This window comes from Felis catus, chromosome D3 (genome assembly GCF_018350175.1).
Source record: "Felis catus isolate Fca126 chromosome D3, F.catus_Fca126_mat1.0, whole genome shotgun sequence".
NCBI classification, from domain to species: domain Eukaryota; kingdom Metazoa; phylum Chordata; class Mammalia; order Carnivora; family Felidae; genus Felis; species Felis catus.
Genome location: NC_058379.1, coordinates 35,116,664 through 35,135,457, shown reverse-complemented (window position 1 = coordinate 35,135,457; position 18,794 = coordinate 35,116,664). Strand labels below are relative to the sequence as shown.

General features: G+C 41.6%; 1 protein-coding gene across 2 annotated transcripts in view; it reads left to right on the top strand.

Moving 5' to 3' along the window:
• The first annotated feature begins 2,703 nt into the window (after positions 1-2,703).
• Positions 2,704-18,794, top strand: part of TWSG1 (twisted gastrulation BMP signaling modulator 1) — a 71,705-nt gene continuing 55,614 nt past the window's right edge. Inside the window, exons 1-2 of one of the 2 annotated variants that reach the window (XM_003995019.5) lie at positions 2,704-2,842; positions 4,585-4,738. In XM_003995019.5, the coding sequence (XP_003995068.2) occupies positions 4,616-4,738 (123 nt within the window). In that variant the 5' untranslated portion in view covers positions 2,704-2,842; positions 4,585-4,615. Of the gene's footprint in view, positions 2,843-3,315; positions 3,520-4,584; positions 4,739-18,794 lie in introns of those variants that run through there. The other variant, XM_023241749.2, reaches the window with a different exon arrangement.

Here is an 18,794-nt window from a genome sequence, read left to right as displayed (position 1 = left end):
TCTGTGTCTCCCTCTCTCTCTGCCCCTCCCCCGTTCATGCTCTGTGTCTCTCTGTCCCAAAAATAAATAAACGTTGAAAAAAAAAATTAAAAAAAAAAAAATTAAAAAAAAATTATTACCAAAGTAACAGAAACAAAGACATCAGAAAATGCAGATAAAAAACAACAAAAAATACACATCAACAAAAATCACTCATATTTTCACCAAGAAATAACCACTGCTAACACCATGGTTCTTTTTCCAGCCCTTCTTAAATACCTATCTAACAATTTTTTTAAGTTTATTTATTTTGAGAGAGAGAGAGAGAGAGAGAGAGCGAGCAGGGGAGGGGAAGAGAGAGGGAGAAAGAGAATCCCAAGCAGGCTCCGCATTGTCTGCTCTGAGCCCTACTCAGGGCTTGAACTCACGAACCATGAGATCATGATCTGAGCAGAAACCAAGAGTCGGTCATTTAACTGACTGAGCTACCCAGGCACCCCTGTATACACAATTTTTGATGTTAATCATTCTAAAAGTATGTACACCACTTTAAAATGTTGATATACAATGAATATCTTTCCATGCCAACAATATTTATCTGCAATATTAGTACTCAAAGTGTAATCTGGGGACCCTAGGAGTCCCAAGACCGTTTCAGGGGGTTCATGAGCTCAGAATTTTAATTTTAATTCTAATATATTATTTGCCTTTTTCATAGTAGTCTCCTAGAGGCTACATAATACATGATATTGCAGCAGTTTGAATGCAGAAGCAAATATGAAAATCCAGCTGCCTTCTATTAACTTTGACATGTAAAATAATGTCACTTTTCTATTTTTTTGTTTTGGAATATATGCTTATTTTTCATAAAATATGTCTTTCGTGTTACCTTACAGTAGAGCCTATTATTTTTAAGTGAAATAAATGAATAGTTCTTAAATTTCTCAGTTTCAATCTCAAAAGTTTTGATAGATGTAGCCCATATAAAACCTCTTCAGAGCCCTCAGTACCTTTCAAGAGTGTAAAGGGGTCCTGAGACATGGAATTGTGAGAACTTCTGACCTACAATATTACGTTTTAATAGGTGATTTAGTCCACTGCACTGGAGTGCCATAATTCATTTAACCAATAAGTAATGCCAAAGGATAGGACTTTAAAGTTGTATACTCTCAATTATTTCTTTAAGATAATTTTCAGGGATGGGGCACCTGGGTGGCTCAGTCAGTTGAGCATCCGACTTGGGCTCAGGTCATGATCTCCCGGCTTGTAAGTTTGAGCCCCCCATCAGGCTTGCCTTTGTCAGCACAGAGTCTGCTTCAGATCATCTGTGCCCCTCTCTCTGCCCCTCTCCCACTCATGCCCTCTCTTTCAAAAATGAATAAAAACATTTAAAAATTTTAAAAATATAACTTTCAGGGATGATTTTTAAAATGCACGTTTATTTACTTACTGTACAAAAATGGACTAACATCATTAAGGTAATCCACCCCCTTGGCCAATCAACTCTTTCCATCCATTCTTCCTGTTTTCTTCCAAGCAACAAAGGGGAATGTAAGGCATTTAAGACTCCTACTAGCTTAAAACTCTATCACTATTATGTCACCATTTGCAAAGGGAAAGTACCTTGTGGATCATCTAGCCCAATGGGCTCCAACTTAATCACTCTGGAATCTTTTTAAAAAGCAAATTCCCAGGGTTGTTGTAAAGATCTGAGCGCAATTCTCAAATGCTTTTATGTACATGCCAACTGTTGATGGAAGGAATTCTTTTTTCTAAAATACAGTTTGAAATGAGTGCTGTGTCATCCATGCTCCGGGAGCCTTCTCCTACTTGGGGTGGTTCGCTGCAGCCATTTGTCTCGCTGTCTGTCCATCCTCTCCGAAGGCCAGTGGCCTCCTTCTCGGCCAGCACCCACGTCGCCTCCTCTTTTCTAGTTCCAGTGCTAAGCACAGTGCCAGGCACTGGCTAAGGACGCAGCAAATTTTAGTGAACGGCTGAACGAAGGCTCTGCCCTAGCAGATCCTTATTCAGTAGCTCTGAGCCAGAGCCCAGAAACCTGCCTTTTTAATAATCCGGCCTCCAACATGAGATAACAAGAGTTCAAGTGTCAGCTCTGCAAGGTAGCGGGCTGGGCTACTCCACCACTAGGTGCCTCTGTCTTGCATCCCCATAACGGGACCATCACCGCTGCCTCAAGTGGTTGCCGTAGAGAGTCACCGAGCTCGGGTACGTCAAATGGGCGGCTGCGCGACATGCACTTGCTAAGTCCAGGGACTGGGCCTCACAGAGGGTCTGCCCCAGGTAGGCGGACAAAGAAGCCTGAGATGGGGGCGGGGAAGAGGGCGGAGGGAAAGCGCGCGTGGGCGCCCGGGTGGGTGTCCCTGGGGGCCGGAGTGTGGCCGCTGTTGGGCGTGACCCGAGGGCGGGACGGGGCCTTCGTGCGTGAGCGGGGCGGGGCCGCGGCTGGGGGCGGGACCGCGGCCGTGGGCCTGGCGGGGGGGGCGGGGCCTGGGGGCGGGGCCTTCGCGCGGGCCGGGCCGGGGCCGGACTGGAGACTGGGCGCCGGGCCTGGCGGGGGTGGGGCCGGGGCGTGCGCTGACAGGAGCGCCCCGGGAGTGAGAGACGCCTCCTGTCGGGAGCTGGCGGCGGCGGGGAGCCGAGGGCGGGCGGAGGGACCGGGGGAGCTGGGGGGAGGGCGGTGGCGGGCCTGTCTCTTTAAGGTGCCCGAGGCTCGCGGGCGCAGCGCTGAGGGACGGCGCGGAGGCGCGGCCTGCCTCCCTCGCACAGCCCGGCGGCGCGCCCAGGGCTCGGGTGACTTGCGGGGAAACGAGGGCCAGGCGGCCTGGCGGCGCCACGGCGCACGGTGAGCGGGAGCAGGCGGGGCAGCGTCTGCGGCCGGGGAGGGTCCGGGCCCCGAGCTCCGGCCTCTGGAGGCCGAGGCCGCGGCGGGCTCTCGGGGCCGGGAGGAGCGGAGCAGCTCCCGCGCGGCCTGGGCCCCGCCTACGCGCTGGACGAAGTGGGGGCGCCGCCCGGTGGGTGCTGGGCGCGGGCGCGCAGGCCGGCGGCACCCCTGCGGCCCCCTCCCCTGCCTCGCCTTCAGCGGCGCGTCGGCGAGCGGGGGTGAAGAGCCGCCGTGGCCTCTGCCTCGCCAACCGGCAGCTGGGGCTCCGTCCAGAGGCACAAAGGCTGCTGTCAGTGCCATCCCCCTTGGGGACCACGCACAGGTCGCCAGAGCCTGAGAAACTGGTCCCCACGTACGAAAACAGTTTCGATGCGGCACCGTTCCTGACTCCTCAGGAAAAAAGGAGAGGCCCTTTAAACAATTGTTACCTGCTTTGTACTTGCCCTTGTTGACTTGAATACTTTTTCCAGGAAGCTCTGGGGAGTAGGATGGAGACAACCATAAGAGATGGGGGGGAAAGTCCCAGTTTTAGTGAGTGTAGGGTGAAAACTAGTTCTGGAAAAAAAAAATCGCTTTTCAAAATACCTTCTTTGGCCTCCACGAATATGTGCTGGTGGCACCAGAAAGCATCCGACTTGGTATGTGCTGTTAAATATATTAGAAAGTTGGGTTACTAACGGTCTTTGGGAATACTTTGTGGGCCTCGCCAGGGCTTTCTCTTTCAAAATTGAGTCATACCTGGTGCAAAGCCCTTTATTCTTTTCACCTTCTTAGAGCTTTTGTTTTACTGTATTTTGTAATGCTTGGAGTAAAAGTTTACAGTAATCATAAAGGCTCCATAAACTCACCTTTTATCTATCTGACATCAATAATCATTTACTTTAATTGGTTCGGGGGGGGGGGAGGTGTTTGAGCTCGAAGAAGTTCTATCTTTAAAAATCTTACTAACCATGTTAGCTTAATCACTGTTTAACCACTATCAGGATTTGTGCTGGTCTTGTTTTCCTTTTCCTTTTTAAAATGCACTGTCTTCTTAATAACGTTGCAGAATCTATGGTACCTATGGTATAGGCTTAAAAGAACATCTTCACATTTTAAGAAATTACTCGGAGTTCTTAATGCAGTTGATAATTTACTACCCCCTTGGTTATTTGCTAAGTTATTTAAGAAATGATTGTCACCTCAACTTCTTTCTCTGAGCTGCTTCAAGCTCATAGCTTCTGGCTAATTATGTGAAGACATAAAATGAGATAGTCATAAATAATCATTAGAATAATTTGCAGTTTTAAAATTGTTAAACGTTTTATATTATGGTACTATATTAATAGTTTTTATATAGGTTTAAAGTTGAATAATGGGCCTAAAGCTAAAGTGGTGCAGTATTAAAACTGGTTATTTGCCTCAGTAATCCGGTGGTATTACACACACACACACACACACACACACACACACACACACATATATGTATTTGCAGTTTGCTGACAAGACATTACTATATAAAGTAGTTGGTTTTGACTGTTTAATCACTCATTGAAAATGTCCTTTAAATGATCACTCAAAAGTTGTTTAATACAAATAATGAGTCTTGGTTTATTTGTTTTGCTTTTCATTTCTGTATTTGTTCTTAACCTAGTCCTTGCCTTTGAATTAAAGTTTTGGGTTTTTTTGTTTGTTTGTTTGTTTCTTTTTGTTTGTTGGTTTAGCTTCCTGGGAGTTGATTGTCTTTGAAGAACCATGAAGTCACATTCTGTTGTTATGCTTACTCTCGCCATTCTGGTGTTCCTGACTTGGGTCCCTGAGTCACTGAGTTGTAACAAAGCACTCTGTGCTAGCGATGTGAGCAAATGCCTCATTCAGGTAGGACTAAGCATACTTTTTATTAATATTAAAACGTGGGGACACCTGGGTGGCTCAGTGGGGTTGAGCATCCGAGTCTTGATTTGGGCTCAGGTCAAGATCTCACAGTTGTGGGATTTAGCCCTGTGTCCGGCTCAGTGCTGAGTGTTGAACCTACTTGGGATTCTCTCTCTCCCTCTCTCTCTGCCCCTCCCCTGCTTGTGCTTTCTCTCTCAAACTAAATAAATAAACATTAAAAAAATAAAATGTAGTGTAGATATACAGTGCATATATATAGGTATAGAGTATATGTATATTACAGAGTAAGGCCTGAGTATGAGGTCAAGGCCTGAGGTACGGAACCATGACACAGAGTCTAGGTTTTTACCCCCCATAGTTTTCTTGCATATGAGCCATGTCAGATTCAAGAAGTTTCGTCTTGAAAATAATACCCGGCTTCATAAATATGCCATTACAAAGTGATGAGTATGCCAATCAGATAAAGAAAAGGGTTCCCTTGTGTTATACCAAAGAAGTTCAATGACTATATTTTGAAAAAAAATTTAGCTAGTCAAATAATAGATACCTTGTTCCTCATATAATAATTGTCTATTCTGTGCAACAAGTTTTTCCAAATGTAGCAACTTAATGCAGCAAACATTTATTATTTCATGCGGCGTCCGAGGCTTCAGAGTCTAGGAGCGCTTAGCTGGCTGGTTCTGGCTCAGCGACTCTCGTAAGGTTGTAGGCAAATGGTCAGCTGAGATTGGAGAATCTGCTTCTAAGGTACTCGACAGTTACCTCTCTTTCAGTCCTCAGGATAAGCCTAGTGGTATAGCTACCACTTTCATTTTTCTAAAGAAAAACATGAGGTTAAATAATTTGGTTAGGTTCGTCTAGCAAGTAAGTGGCTGTGGAACAGTCTTTGACTCCAAATCCTGTGGCCTTCCAACTAAACGTACTAGTTACTACCCCATAAAGTTGGGTTAATGAGTGGTGAACTTCACGTCTTATATAGCTGTTCCCTTTTTTTTCCCATCCCATTAGGCCATCAGCAGTCTTCTGCCTTTTGTGTGTCTGTATTTATTAGCCTCCCTTTTAGTTATTGGCTGTTGGCTAAGAAATCCAGTAACCACACATGTTAGAATTCTGTGTAATGTATGAGTCAGCTACGTCCTGGCTGTGATCCCAACATGGAGCACTTGGGTGTGTGTTCTAGAAGCGGTAAGGGTTTTGGGGCGCCTGGGTGGCTCAGTCGGTTAAGTGTCTGACTTCAGCTCAGGTCATGATCTCGCAGTCCGTGATTTCGAGCCCCGCATCAGGCTCTGTGCTGACAGCTCAGAGCCTGGAGCCTGCTTTCGATTCTGTGTACCCCCTTCTCTCTGCTCCTCCCCCACTCATACTCTGTCTCGCTCTGTCTCTCAAAAATAAATAAATGTTAAAAAAATAGAAGTGATAAGGGTTTTTATAGATTTGAGGCATTTTGTATTTATTTTGGACATTTTGGTCCTTTTCTTTAATAGTTGAACTTCTAGGAAGCCTGGCCTTTATCTGAGTGTGGTTTGCCACCGTCTCATACTCTCTTCACCCTTGCTTTGCATTTCAAACCAAAACATGTAAATATTTGTTGGTTGGTTTTTAATTCTTTGGCTGTGGACTTTTTCAAGCGTAAGTAGAAGAGGGGAGTATAAAGCCCAGCAGTGACAGCAGTCATTAACTCAGGGCTACTTTGTTTCATCTGTGTTCCTCTATACTGCCCACCCCAGCTACATCTTAACTTCAGGCAAATTCCTGATACCATTTTATCATAATTCTAATCTCTACATTTTAGAGATAAGAACTCTTTAAAACATGTAGCTATTAACAATTAAGGGGGTGCCTGGCTGGCTGAGCTGCAATAGCATGTGACTTTTTTTTCTTTTTCTTTTTGAGAGAGATAGAGGACCTTAAGCAGACTCCATACTCAGCATGGAGTCCAATGCAGGGCTCGATCCCATGATTGTGGGATCATGATCTGAGCCGAAATCAAGAGTCAGACACTCAACCAACTGAGCCACTCGGGTGCCCTGGAAGAGCATGTGACTCTTGATCTCAGGGTTGTGATTCAAGGCCCACGTTGGGTGTAGAGATTACTTTGAAAAAAAGAAATAAAGTTAAAGATTAACAGTTATTTTGAGTATCATCTAATTTCATACATGGAAGTTTTGATATGGTATGTCTGCTTAGGCTCATGCTAGCAGAAAATTTTGTAGTCTGTACGAGAAGTCTAGCTTTTGCTCTGGTCTGATGGGGAAGCTGTGATACTTCCCAGGTTGTTTCAATGTAGCTTCATAATTCATTATTAGAAATAGAGTCTCATGGGGTGTCTGGGCGGCTCAGTCGGTTAAGCATCCAGCCCTTTGTTTTGGCTCAGGTCATGATCTCACAGTTCATGGAATCGAGCCCCATTTGGGCTTTGTGCTGACAGTGTGGAGACTGCTTAGGAATCTCTCTCTCACTCTATCTATGCCCCTCTGTCTCTCTCTCTCTCTCTCAAAATAAATAAGGAAAGAAAGAGAGAGAGAGAGAGAGAAAGGAAGGAAGGAAGGAAGGAAGGAAGGAAGGAAGGAAGGAAGGAAGGAAGGGAGGGAGGGAGGGAGGGAGGGAGGGAGGGAGGAAGAAAGTCTCACAGTGATTTTTATATTCATGTTTAGGTGGAAATTCACTTACATCCCTAGTTATTTCTGACTCTCCAAATCTGTAATTTCCATTAGTTCAAATAGTTTACTTCTAAAAAACTTAAAAAAAAACATTTATTTATTTTTGAGAGACAGAGAGAGACAGAATGTGAGTGGGGAAGGGGCAGAGAGAGAGGGAGACACAGAATCTGAAGCAGGCTCCAGGCTCCAAGCTGTCAAAACAGAGCCTGACACAGGGCTCAAACTCATAAACTGTGAGCTGGTGACCTGAGCCGAAGGCAGACGCTTAACTGACTGAGCCACCCAGATGCCCCTAGTTCAAATAATTTAAAATTGGATTTTATTAAAATGAATTGCTTGGTAAAGGAATATTTTGAAAAGATAGCTTTTGGGTGCCTGGGTGGCTCAGGTGTTAAGCATCTGCCTTTGGCTCAGGTCATGATCTCACAGTTCATGAGTTTGACTCCCACACTGGGTGAGCTCGAGCCCTGCTTCCGGTGAACACGAGCCCCACTTCAGGTGAAACACAAGCCCTGGGTGAGCCCCACGTCTGTCTGTCTGTCTGTCTCTCTCTCTCTCTCTCTTTTTCTCTCTTTTTCTCTCTTTGCCCCTTATGAGATTCTTTCTCTTTGCCCCTTGTGGTTCTCTCTCTCTCTCTCTCTCTCTCTCTCTCTCTCTCTCTGTCTCTCACTCACTTGTACCCTCTGTCTCAATCAATCAGTCAATAAAAAAAATAGCTTTTGGTTGATATTGATAAACACCATCAAAGGTTTTTGGTTTGTTTCTTTTGCTTTTAAGATTCAAAATATGTACTATAGGGGCACCTGGGTGGCTCAATCGGTTGAGCGTCTGACTTCAGCTCGGGTCATGATCTCACGGTTCGTGAGTCCGAACCCCGCGTCGGGCTCTGTGCTGACGGCTCAGAGCCTGGAGCCTGCTTCGGATTCTGTGTCTCCCTCTTTCTGCCCCTCCCCCGTTCATGCCCTCTCTGTCTCTCTCAAAAGTAAATAAACATTTAAAAAAAATTAAAAATATGTAATGTAAAAAACTTAAAAAAGTAAAGAGTACTATATGAGTGTAAAAACTGGAAAATCGAGTGAGCTTCACCTGTTAAATGGTGAGTCTGGTAAATTCACTGGAAAGAAACTAGGACTTGTTTTCTTTACCATGGATTCCGTGATGCTAACGTTTCTCAGGATCTTGTTCCTTCAGAGCCAGGAATCGTCAACTCTTTCTCTGGAGTAGTGGAGACAATGCTTCCGGTGCATAGTGGCAAAGTATTTGAAATTAAAGATATTGTGGGCTTGGGGCACCAGGGTGGCTCAGTCGGTTAAGTGTCCAACTCTTGATTTCAGCTTAGGTCGTGATCTCATCGTTCGTGACTTCGAACACCGCATCGGGCTCCACGTGCCGGGTTGGGATTCTCTGTCTCCCCCTCCCGCTGCCCCTTAAGTGCATGCGCTCTTTCTCTCTCTCTCTCAGAAATAAATACACATTTTTTAAAATAAATAAAAACAAAACTATTGCAGGCTCAAGACTCGGGGATTTTCTTGTTCATTTATTCATCAGCACTTATTGGACATTGAAGTAAAATGTGATTAGTCCCAATATTTGACTGATTTTCGGGACTCCAAAACTCTGGCAGATTATTTCACATCTTCAGCTTTATTTTCCTTGTGTTCCACTTACTATCTGGGTATGTAACAAACCACCTCAAAAATCAGTGCCTGAAAACAACATTGATTTTGGCCACGAATTTGCAATTTGCAGGGCTTGGTGGGATAGCTCATGTCTGCACCACACAGCACTAGGGCAGCTTGAAGGGCTGGGGGCTGGAGTTATTGGAAGCAGCATTATTCCCTAGAACTTTCTCCAATGATAGAAACAGTCTACACCTGCCCTGTCCGGTGAAGTAGAAGCTAGCCGCTATGTGTGGCTATTGAGCACTTGAAATATAACTCGTGTGATTGAAGAATAGATTTTGAAATTTTGTTTAATTTTAAGTAATTTATATTTAAGTAGCTATATGTGACTGGCGGTCGCTGTGCTGCATCTCACAAATCTGAAGGCTCACTGATAAGTCTAACACTGGGGCTAGAAAGATTCTTCAGCATGCTCATTCTCCCTCTGTCCCTCTCTCTCTCTTTCTCTCTTCCTCACTCTCACTCACTTTCTCAGTTCTGTCTCTATATGACCTCTCTAGTGTGCTGGTTTAAGACTAGCCAGTCACCTCCATGTTGGCTCTGGGCTCCCAAGATATGTGTGTCATGAAAGAGAGCCGGAGGAATCTTCTTGCCTTTCATGGCCTCACCCGAGAGGTTACCTACTACTCCCACAATGGTCATAAGTCCACCTAGGTTTCAGTGGAGGGAACATAGGCCCTGCCTCTGATGGAGGAGCATAAGAAGGGCATGTGGATGGCATAAAGTGCATGGACATCTTTGGGAAATACAATATGCTACGTATTAAGTGTAAAATAAATCGGCTGGCTGCGAGATCTCAAAGTTTCCTTCTAGTTCTTTTTTTTTTTTTTAAGTTTATTTACTTATTTTTGTTTTGAAAGAGAACGAACAATCAGGGGGAGGGTAGAGAGAAGGAGAGACAGAATCCCAAGCAGGCTCCGTGCCATCAACACAGAACCCAACGCAGGACTCTTAACTCTTGAACTATGGGATCATGACCTGAGCCAAGATCAAGAGTCGGATGCAACCAGGTGTCCCAGTGTTTTTTATTTTTATTTTATTTTATTTTATTTTATTTTATTTTATTTTATTTTATTTTATTTTTGAGAGAGAAACAGAGCGTGAGTGGGGGAGGGGCAGAGAGAAAGGGAGACACAGAACGTGAAGCGGGCTCCAGGCTCTGAGCTGTCAGCAAAGAGTCCGACAAGGGACTTAACTCTTGAACTGGGAGATCATGACCTGAGCTGAAGTCAGACTGAGCCACCCAAGCACCCCCCTGCTTTTTTTTTTTAAATCAGAGTAAGAAGGCCTTTTCCCCTCTTTCTTTAATGGAAGTTTAATTGACATACAATGTAGCATTAGTTGCAAGTGTACAACATATTGATTTGACAATTCTTTATGTTACTCAGTGCTCACTATGATGAGTGTTGTTACCATCTGTCACCATACAATGTTATTACAATATTATTGACTGTATTCCCTATGCAGTACTTTTCATCTCTGTGATTTGTTTATTTTATACCTGGAAGTTTGTACCTCTTAATCCCCTTTATCTATTTTGCCTACCCACAGCTACCCCCCACCCCCCACCTCCCGCCACAGCCCACAGCCGTTAGTTTGTTCTCTGTATTTCTATTTTTAACTTTTTGAGTAACGTCCTTACTCTTTCCTACAGTGGTTGCACCAACTTACATTCCCACCAATGGTACATGAGGGTTCCTTTTACTCCACATCTGTGCCAACACTTGTTATTCACTGGCTTTTTGATGATAGCCTTTCTGACTGGTGTGAAGTGATATCTCATTGTGGTTTTGATTTGCATTTCCCTGATGATTAGGGACCTTAAACATCTTCTCATGTGTCTGTTGGCCACCTGTATGTCTTTGGAAAAATGTCTCTTCAGGTCCTCTTCCCATTTTTAATTGGATTATTTGTGGGTTTTTTTGGTGTTGAGTTGTATGAGTTCTTTATCTATTTTGGGTATTAACCCCTTATCAGATATATTATTTGCAAATATCTTCTCCCATTCACTAGGTTGCCTTTTTTTGTTGTTGGTGTTTTCTTTTGCTGTGCAAAAGCTTTTTATTTTGGTGTAGTCCCACTAGTTTGCTTTTGCTTTTGTTTCCCCTGCCTCAGAAGACGTATCTAGAAAAATGTTGCTAAGACTGATGTCCAAGACATTATTGCCTATGTTTTCTTTAAGGAGTTTTATGGTTTCAGGTCTCACATTTAGGTCTTTCATCCATTTTGAGTTTACTTTTATGTGTGGTGTAAGAAAGTGGTCCAGTTTCATTCACATGTAGCTGTTGAGTTTCCTCAGCGCCATTTATTGAAGAGACTGCCTTTTCCCCATTGTATATTCTTGCTTCCTTTGCTGTATATTAATTGACCATATAGGTGTGGGTTTCTTTCTGGGCTCTCTACCCTGTTTCATTGATCTATGTGTCTGTTTTTGTGCCCGTACCATATTGTTTGGGTCACTACAGCTTTGTGATATTACTTGAAGTCCAGAATTGTGATGCCTCACCCTTTGCTTCTCTTTTTCAAGATTGCTTTGGCTATTGGGGGTCTTTTGTGATTCAATACAAATTTTAGTATTATTTGTTCTAGTTCTGAAAGCTAGAAAATGAAAAATGCTGTTGGTATTTTGATAGAGATTGCTTTAAATGTGTAGACTCCTTTGGGTAGTATACATTTAAACAATATTTGTTCTTCCTATCCAGGAGCATGGAATGTCTTTCCATTTCTTTGTGTCACCTTCAGTTTCTTTCATCAGTTTCTGATAATTTTCAGAGTATAGGTTTCTCACCTCCTTGGTTAAATCTATTCCTAGTTATTTTATTCTTTTAATGCAATTGTAAATGGGATTGTTTTCTTATTTTTCTTCTACTTCATTATTACTGTACAGAAATGCAATAGATTTCTGTATGTTAATTTTGTATTCTTCAACTTTACAGAATTCATTTATCAGTTCTAGTAGTTTTTTGGTGTAATCTTTAGGGTTTTCTGTATATAGTGTCATGCCATCTGCAAAGAGTGAGTTTTACTTCTTCCTTACCAATTTGGATGCCAATTATTTCTTTTTCTTGTCTGATTGCCACAGGTAGGACTTCCAGTACTATGTTGAGTAAAAGTAGTGAGAGTGGACATCCTTGTCTTGTTCCTGATCTTAGAGGAAAAGCTTTCAGTTTGTCACCATTGAAATGTGATTTTAGCTGCGGGATTTTGATATGTGGCTCTTTTTGTGTTGAAACATTTTCTCTCTAAACCCACTCTGTACAGTTTCATCATAGATGTACTTTGTCAAATGTTTTTTCTGCATCTTCTGAGGTAGTCATATTGTTTTTATCCTTCCTCTTGTTGATATGATGTATCTTGTTGATTGATTTGCAAATAATGAACAACCCTTGCATCCTTGGAATAAATCCCACTTAATTGTGGTAAACTATTTTTTAATGTATTGTTGAGTTTGGTTTGCTAATATTTTGTTCAGGATTTTACATCTATGTTCATCACAGATATTGGCCTTTAGTTTTCTTTTTGGGGGGTATCTTTGTCTGGTTTTGGTATCAGGGTAATGCTGGCTTCCCCTTTTATTTTTTGGAATAGTTTGAGAAGAATAGGTATTAACTTTTCTTTAAATGTTTGTTAAAATTCACCTGTGAAGCTCTCCGGTCCTGGACTTTTGTTTGTTGGGAGTTCTTTGACTACTAATTCAATTTCCTTACTAGTAATTGGTCTCTTCAAATTTTCTATTTATTTCTGATTCAGTTTTGGAAGATTGTATGTTTCTAGGAATTAATCTGTTTCTTTTTAGGTTGTCCAATTTGTTGGCATATAACTTTTCATACTGTTATCCTTTGTATTTCTGTGTGGTGATTTATCCTCCTTCATTTCTGATTTTATTTATTTGAGCCCACCCTCTTTTTTTCCTTGATGAGTCTGGATAAATATTTATTTATTCTGTTTATTTTTTCAAAGAATCACTTCTTGGTTTCATCGGTGTTTTCTATTGTGTTTTTGTGTCTATTTCATTTATTTCTGGTCTAATCTTTAGTATTTCCTTCCTTCTACTAGCTTTGGGCTTTGTTTGTTGTTGTTTGTTTGTTTGTTTGTTTGTTTTAGCTCCTTTAGTTGTAAGGTTAGGTTGTTTATTTGGGATTTTTTTCATTCTTACGATAAACCTATATTGCTATAAACTTCCCTTTATGAACTGCTTTTGCTGCATCCCAAAGGTTTTGGACTGTTGTGTCTTCATTTCCATTTGTCTTCATGTATTTTTTGATTTCCTCTTTGATTTCATGGTTGACCCATCTGTTGTTTAGTAGCATTTTGTTTAGCTTCTGTGTGTTTGCAGTTTTTCCAGAATTATTTCTTGTAATTGATCTCCAGTTTTCATTGTGGTTGGAAAAGATGTTTACTATGATTTCAGTCTTCTTAAATTTACTGATACTTGTTTTGTGGTCTAACATGTGATCTGTCCTGGAGAATGTTCCATGTGTACATGGAAAGAATGTGTATTTTGCTGTTTTTGGATAGAATATCCTGTGTGTGTCTGTTAGGTCCTTCTAGTCTAATGTGTTGTTCACAGTCGCTGCTTCCTTGTTGGTTTTCTGTCTGAATGATCTACCCACTGATGTAAGTGGGGTGTTAAAGTCCCCTATGGTTGTTGTATTGCTCTCAGTTTCTCCCTTTATGTTTGTTAATATTTGCCTTGTGCATTTAAATGCTCCTATGTGGCATGCATAAATATTTATATTTGTTACATCTTCTTGTTTGATTGATCCCATTGTCACTGTGTAGTGCTTTCTTTGTCTCTTGCTACAGTCTTTGTTTTAAAGTCTGTTTTGTCTGATACAAGTATTGCTACTCCAGCTTTTTTTTCATTTTCATGTGCATGGTGGATGTTTCCACCCCTTCCCTTTCAGTCTTTATGTATGTTTAGGTCTGATGTGAGTCTCTTATGAGCAGCATGTAGATGGGTCTTGTTTTTTTGTCCATTCAGTCACCCTTTGTCTTTTGATTGGAGCTTTTTAAAAAACGTTTTTATTTTTTATTTTTGAAAGAAGGAGAGAGAGCACACATGTGAGCAGGGGAGGGGCAGAGAGGAGGGGGACAGAGGATCTGAAGCAGGCTCTGCACTGACAGCAGAGAGCCCCATGCTGGGCTCAAACTCACGAACCATGAGATCATGCCCTGAGCCAAAATCAAGAGTTGGATGCTTAACTAACTAGGCTACCCAGGCACCCCTCGATTGGAGCTTTTAAAGTAATTATTGATAAATATGTACTTATTACCATTTTGTTCATTGCTTTCTGACTGTTTGTGTAGTTCCTAAAGGTCCCTTTTTAAAAAGTCAAATTGTTCTCTGCCCCTCCCCCGTTCATGCTCTGTCTCTCTCTGTCCCAAAAATAAATAAACGTTGAAAAAAATATTAAAAAAAGGGGCGCCTGGGTGGCGCAGTCGGTTAAGCGTCCGACTTCAGCCAGGTCACGATCTCGCGGTCCGTGAGTTCGAGCCCCGCGTCGGGCTCTGGGCTGATGGCTCAGAGCCTGGAGCCTGTTTCGGATTCTGTGTCTCCCTCTCTCTCTGCCCCTCCCCCATTCATGCTCTGTCTCTCTCTGTCCCAAAAATAAATAAACGTTGAAAAAAATAAAAAGTCAAATTGTTAGAAGGATGCATGATGAAAAACAATCCCTCGAGTAATTCTTTTTACTCTCCATTTTGTTATTCAGGTTGAACCACTTTTAATCTTCTGAGTGGTAGTTTCCATTTTCACTTCTTTTTTTTTTTAATGCTTATTTATTTATTTATTTATTTAGAGACAGAGACCACGTGCATGTGTGTGCCTGAGTGGGGGGAGGGGCAGAGGGAGACGGAGAGAGAGAAAATCCCAAGCACACTCCGTGCTGTCAGCTCAGATCCCCACATGGGGCTTGACTCTACCAACCTTGAGATCATGACCTGAGCCGAAGTTGGACAGTTAACAGACTGAGCAGAAGTTGGAACTTAACCGACTGGCTCAGTTGGTTAAGTATCTGTCTTCTGCTCAGGTCATGATCTCATGGTTTGTGGGTTTGAGCCTCTGTTCTCTGAAGCCTGCTTCAGATTCTGTCTTCTTCTCTCTGCCCCTTCTCTGCTTGCACTCTGTCTCTCTCTCAAAAATAAATAAAACATTAAATTTATTTACTTATTTATCTATCTATCTATCTATCTATTTATTTATTTATTTATTTAGAGAGAAAAAGAGTGTGTGTGCATGAGCAGGGGAAGGACAGAAAGAGAGAATCCCAAGTAGGCTCCACATTGTCGGTGTAGAGCCCTACAAGGGGCTTGAACTCATGAACCATGAGATCATGACCTCAGCCAAAATCAAGAGTTAGATGCTTAACCATCCAGGTGCCCCTACATTTCTTTTCTTGAATGACTTTATTGTTCTTGAATTTCTAATTGTCTTTCTTGATTTGCATCATTAGTCGTTAATACCTTATGTTGTTTTAAATTCTTAGTCTGTCCTCCTCCCAAGGGAGCCTTCAGTGTTATTGTTTCCAGACTTAACTGATGGCTCTCTAGATCTGATTCAAGCTGTCCTATAGTGCATCCCCATTGTTACTTTCCTAAGCTGGTTCCACTATTTCTTTGATTTCGTGTCTTGTGCTTTCTAATTTACTCTCATTTTGTTGTAACATGTCTTAGAGTGTCTTCTAACAAAGGCAATATTGGGAGGTAATGTTCTGGGTGCTACATCTCTTAAAAATGCATTTGTTCTCAGGGCGCCTGGGTGGCTCAGTCAGTTGCACATCCCACTTCAGCTCAGGTCATGATCTCACGTCTCATGAGTTTGAACCCCACATCAGGCTCTGCGCTGACAGCCTGAAGCCTGCTTTGGATTCTGTGTCTCCCTCTCTTTGTCCCTCCCCCACTCATACTCTCTCTCTCAAAAAAAAAAAATGCATTTGTTCTCGGGGTGCCTGGTGGCTCAGTTGGTTAAACATCTGACTCGGTTTCAGCTCAGGTCATGATCTCACAGCTTTGTGGGTTCAAGCCCCGTATCAGGCTCTGCTCTGGCATCATGGAGCCTGATTTGGATTCTCTCCTCTCTCTCCTCTCTCTCCCCACCCATGCTTTCTCAAAATGAATAAATAAATTTTTTTAAAAATGCATTTATTCTCTCACCTTATTTATACCTGATTGATGATTTGTCTGAATATAGAATTCTATGTTACTTTATTGTCCCTAGTAACTTCGAAGACATTTCCTAGCTGTCTTTATGCTACTGGCATTCTATAATGGTAGTAAGAAGTCTGTTACCAGTCTGGTTTTTATTCTCTGTAGGTGCCTTTGTTAGTCTGTTTGTTTCTTCTCTCTGGAAATGTTTGCTTTCATCTCCTTATCCTTGGTGTGGGTCTTTTTGTGTGGGCATAGTGACGGACACCTTATGAATTTTTTTTAGGGAACAGGGGTTTTGTTTTGAGCTTGAGACTGGAATATTCCCTTTTATTATTATTTTTAAACAATATTCTCCCTTTTTTTCTACAACTCTGGATACTGTAAATTTAAGATAGGTGCTCTAAGTCCTAGTTTTTAAAAACAGCTTTATTGAGATATAATTCTAATACTATAGATTTCACCAATTTAAATGTGTGATTCACTGGTTTTTAGTGCATTCGTTGAGTTATGCAATCATCACCACAATCTACCTTTAGAACATTTTGATCACCCTAAAAAGAAACCTCATACTCATTAGCAGTCACTCCCCATTCCTTCCTCCCTACCCCTAGGCAACCACTGTTCCAATTTCCATCTTTCTGTATGCCTGTTCAGGACATTTAATATGAATGGTATTATATAATATGTTATCTTTATGTCTAGCTTCTTTTATTGAGCGTAATTCTCTCATGACTCACACATGTTATAATAACTATCAGTACTTCATTATTTTATGGTCGAATAGTATTCTACTGTATAGATAGATATACCGTATTTAATTAATCCATTCATCAGTTGATGAATATTTGAATTGTTTTCACTTTTTGGCTATGGTGAATAATGCTGCCGTGAGTATTCATGTACAAGTTTTTAATGTGGCTATATATTTTCATTTCTTTTGGGTGTATAGCTAGGAGTGGAATTTCTGGGTCATATTTTCTGTGTTTAACATTTTGAGGAACTGCCGAAATATTTTCCAAAGTGACTGCATACATTTCCACCACCAGTGTATGAGGATTCCAGTGAACCTATGCCCGTTTTTTAAATTGGCTTATTTGTTTTTTCATTGTTGAGTTATGAGAGTTCTTTATGTATTATGACTACAAATCACTTATCAGAAAACTGAGTTGCAAGTAATTTCTCTCATTCTGTGGGTTGTCTTTTTACCTTCCCGATGATATCATTTGCAATACAGAAACTTTAAGTTTTGATACAGTCTAATGATCTACTTGTCACAATGAGCTAATAGTCACAATGACCTACTTGTATATTTTCCTCTGAGAATTTTATAGTTTTAGCTCTTAATATTTAGGTCTGTGATTTATTTTGAGTTGATTTTCGTGCATTCAACTTTATTCTGTTCCAGCACCATTTGTTGAGAATACTGTTTCTTCCCTGTGGAATTTTCTTGGCACGTTTGTTGAAAGTAATTGACCAAAAGGATAAGAGTTTATTTCTGAAATTTCACTTCTATCCCATTTATTTATATGTTTATCTTATGTTCTCTTGATTACTGTAGCATTGTGGTATATTTTGAAATCGGGAAGCTTTTAGCACAGAGCCCAAATTGGGGCTCCATCTCATGTACCATGAGATCATGACCTGAGCCCAAACTAAGAGTCCAATGCTTAACTGAATGAGCCAACCAGGTGCCCCCCCCCCCAGTTTTGTTCTATTCAAAGATTGTTTTGACTATTTTTGGTCCCTGGTATTACCCTGTGAATTAAAAAAAAATTTTATGGGTATTGAGGAGGGCACCTTTTGGGATGAGCACTGGGTGTTGTATGGAAACCAATTTGACAATAGACTTCATATATTGAAAAAAAATTAAATGAACAGAAAATAAAATAAAATAAAATAAAATAAAACAAAACAAAATAAAATAAATTTTTTAATGTTTATTTTTGAGACAGACAGAGCACGAGTGGGGGAGAGGTGGAGAGAGAGGGAACACAGAATCTGGAGCAGGCTCCAGGCTCTGAGCTTTCAGCACAGAGCCCAACTCTGGACCCGAACCCACAAACCGCAGATCATGACCCGAGCCAAAGTCAGATGCTTGACCAACTGAGCCACCCAGGCACACCTACCATATGAATTTTAAAATCAGTTTGTCAATTTCTGCAATCCAAGCCAGCCTTGGATTTTTTTTTTAATAATAGCCTTTACTTTTTAGAGTAGTTTTAGATTTACAAAAAAATTGAGCAGAAAGTGCAGAAAGATCCAGCATACTCCTTTCCCATAGACACACCCACTCTTTCCCCAATTATTAACATCTTGCATTAGTTGGTACATCTGTTATAAGTGATGAACCAGTAGCGACACGCTATTATTAACTGAAGTCCATTAGGGTTCACTCTCTGTGTTGTATAGTTTTGACAAATAAATAATGTCATGTATCTGAGATTACAGTATGGCCCAGAATAGTTTCATTGTCCTAAAGAGCTCCTGTGCTTCCCACCTGATCCTTCCTACCTCTCCCCGAGACCCCTTCCTAGACTTTGGCAACCA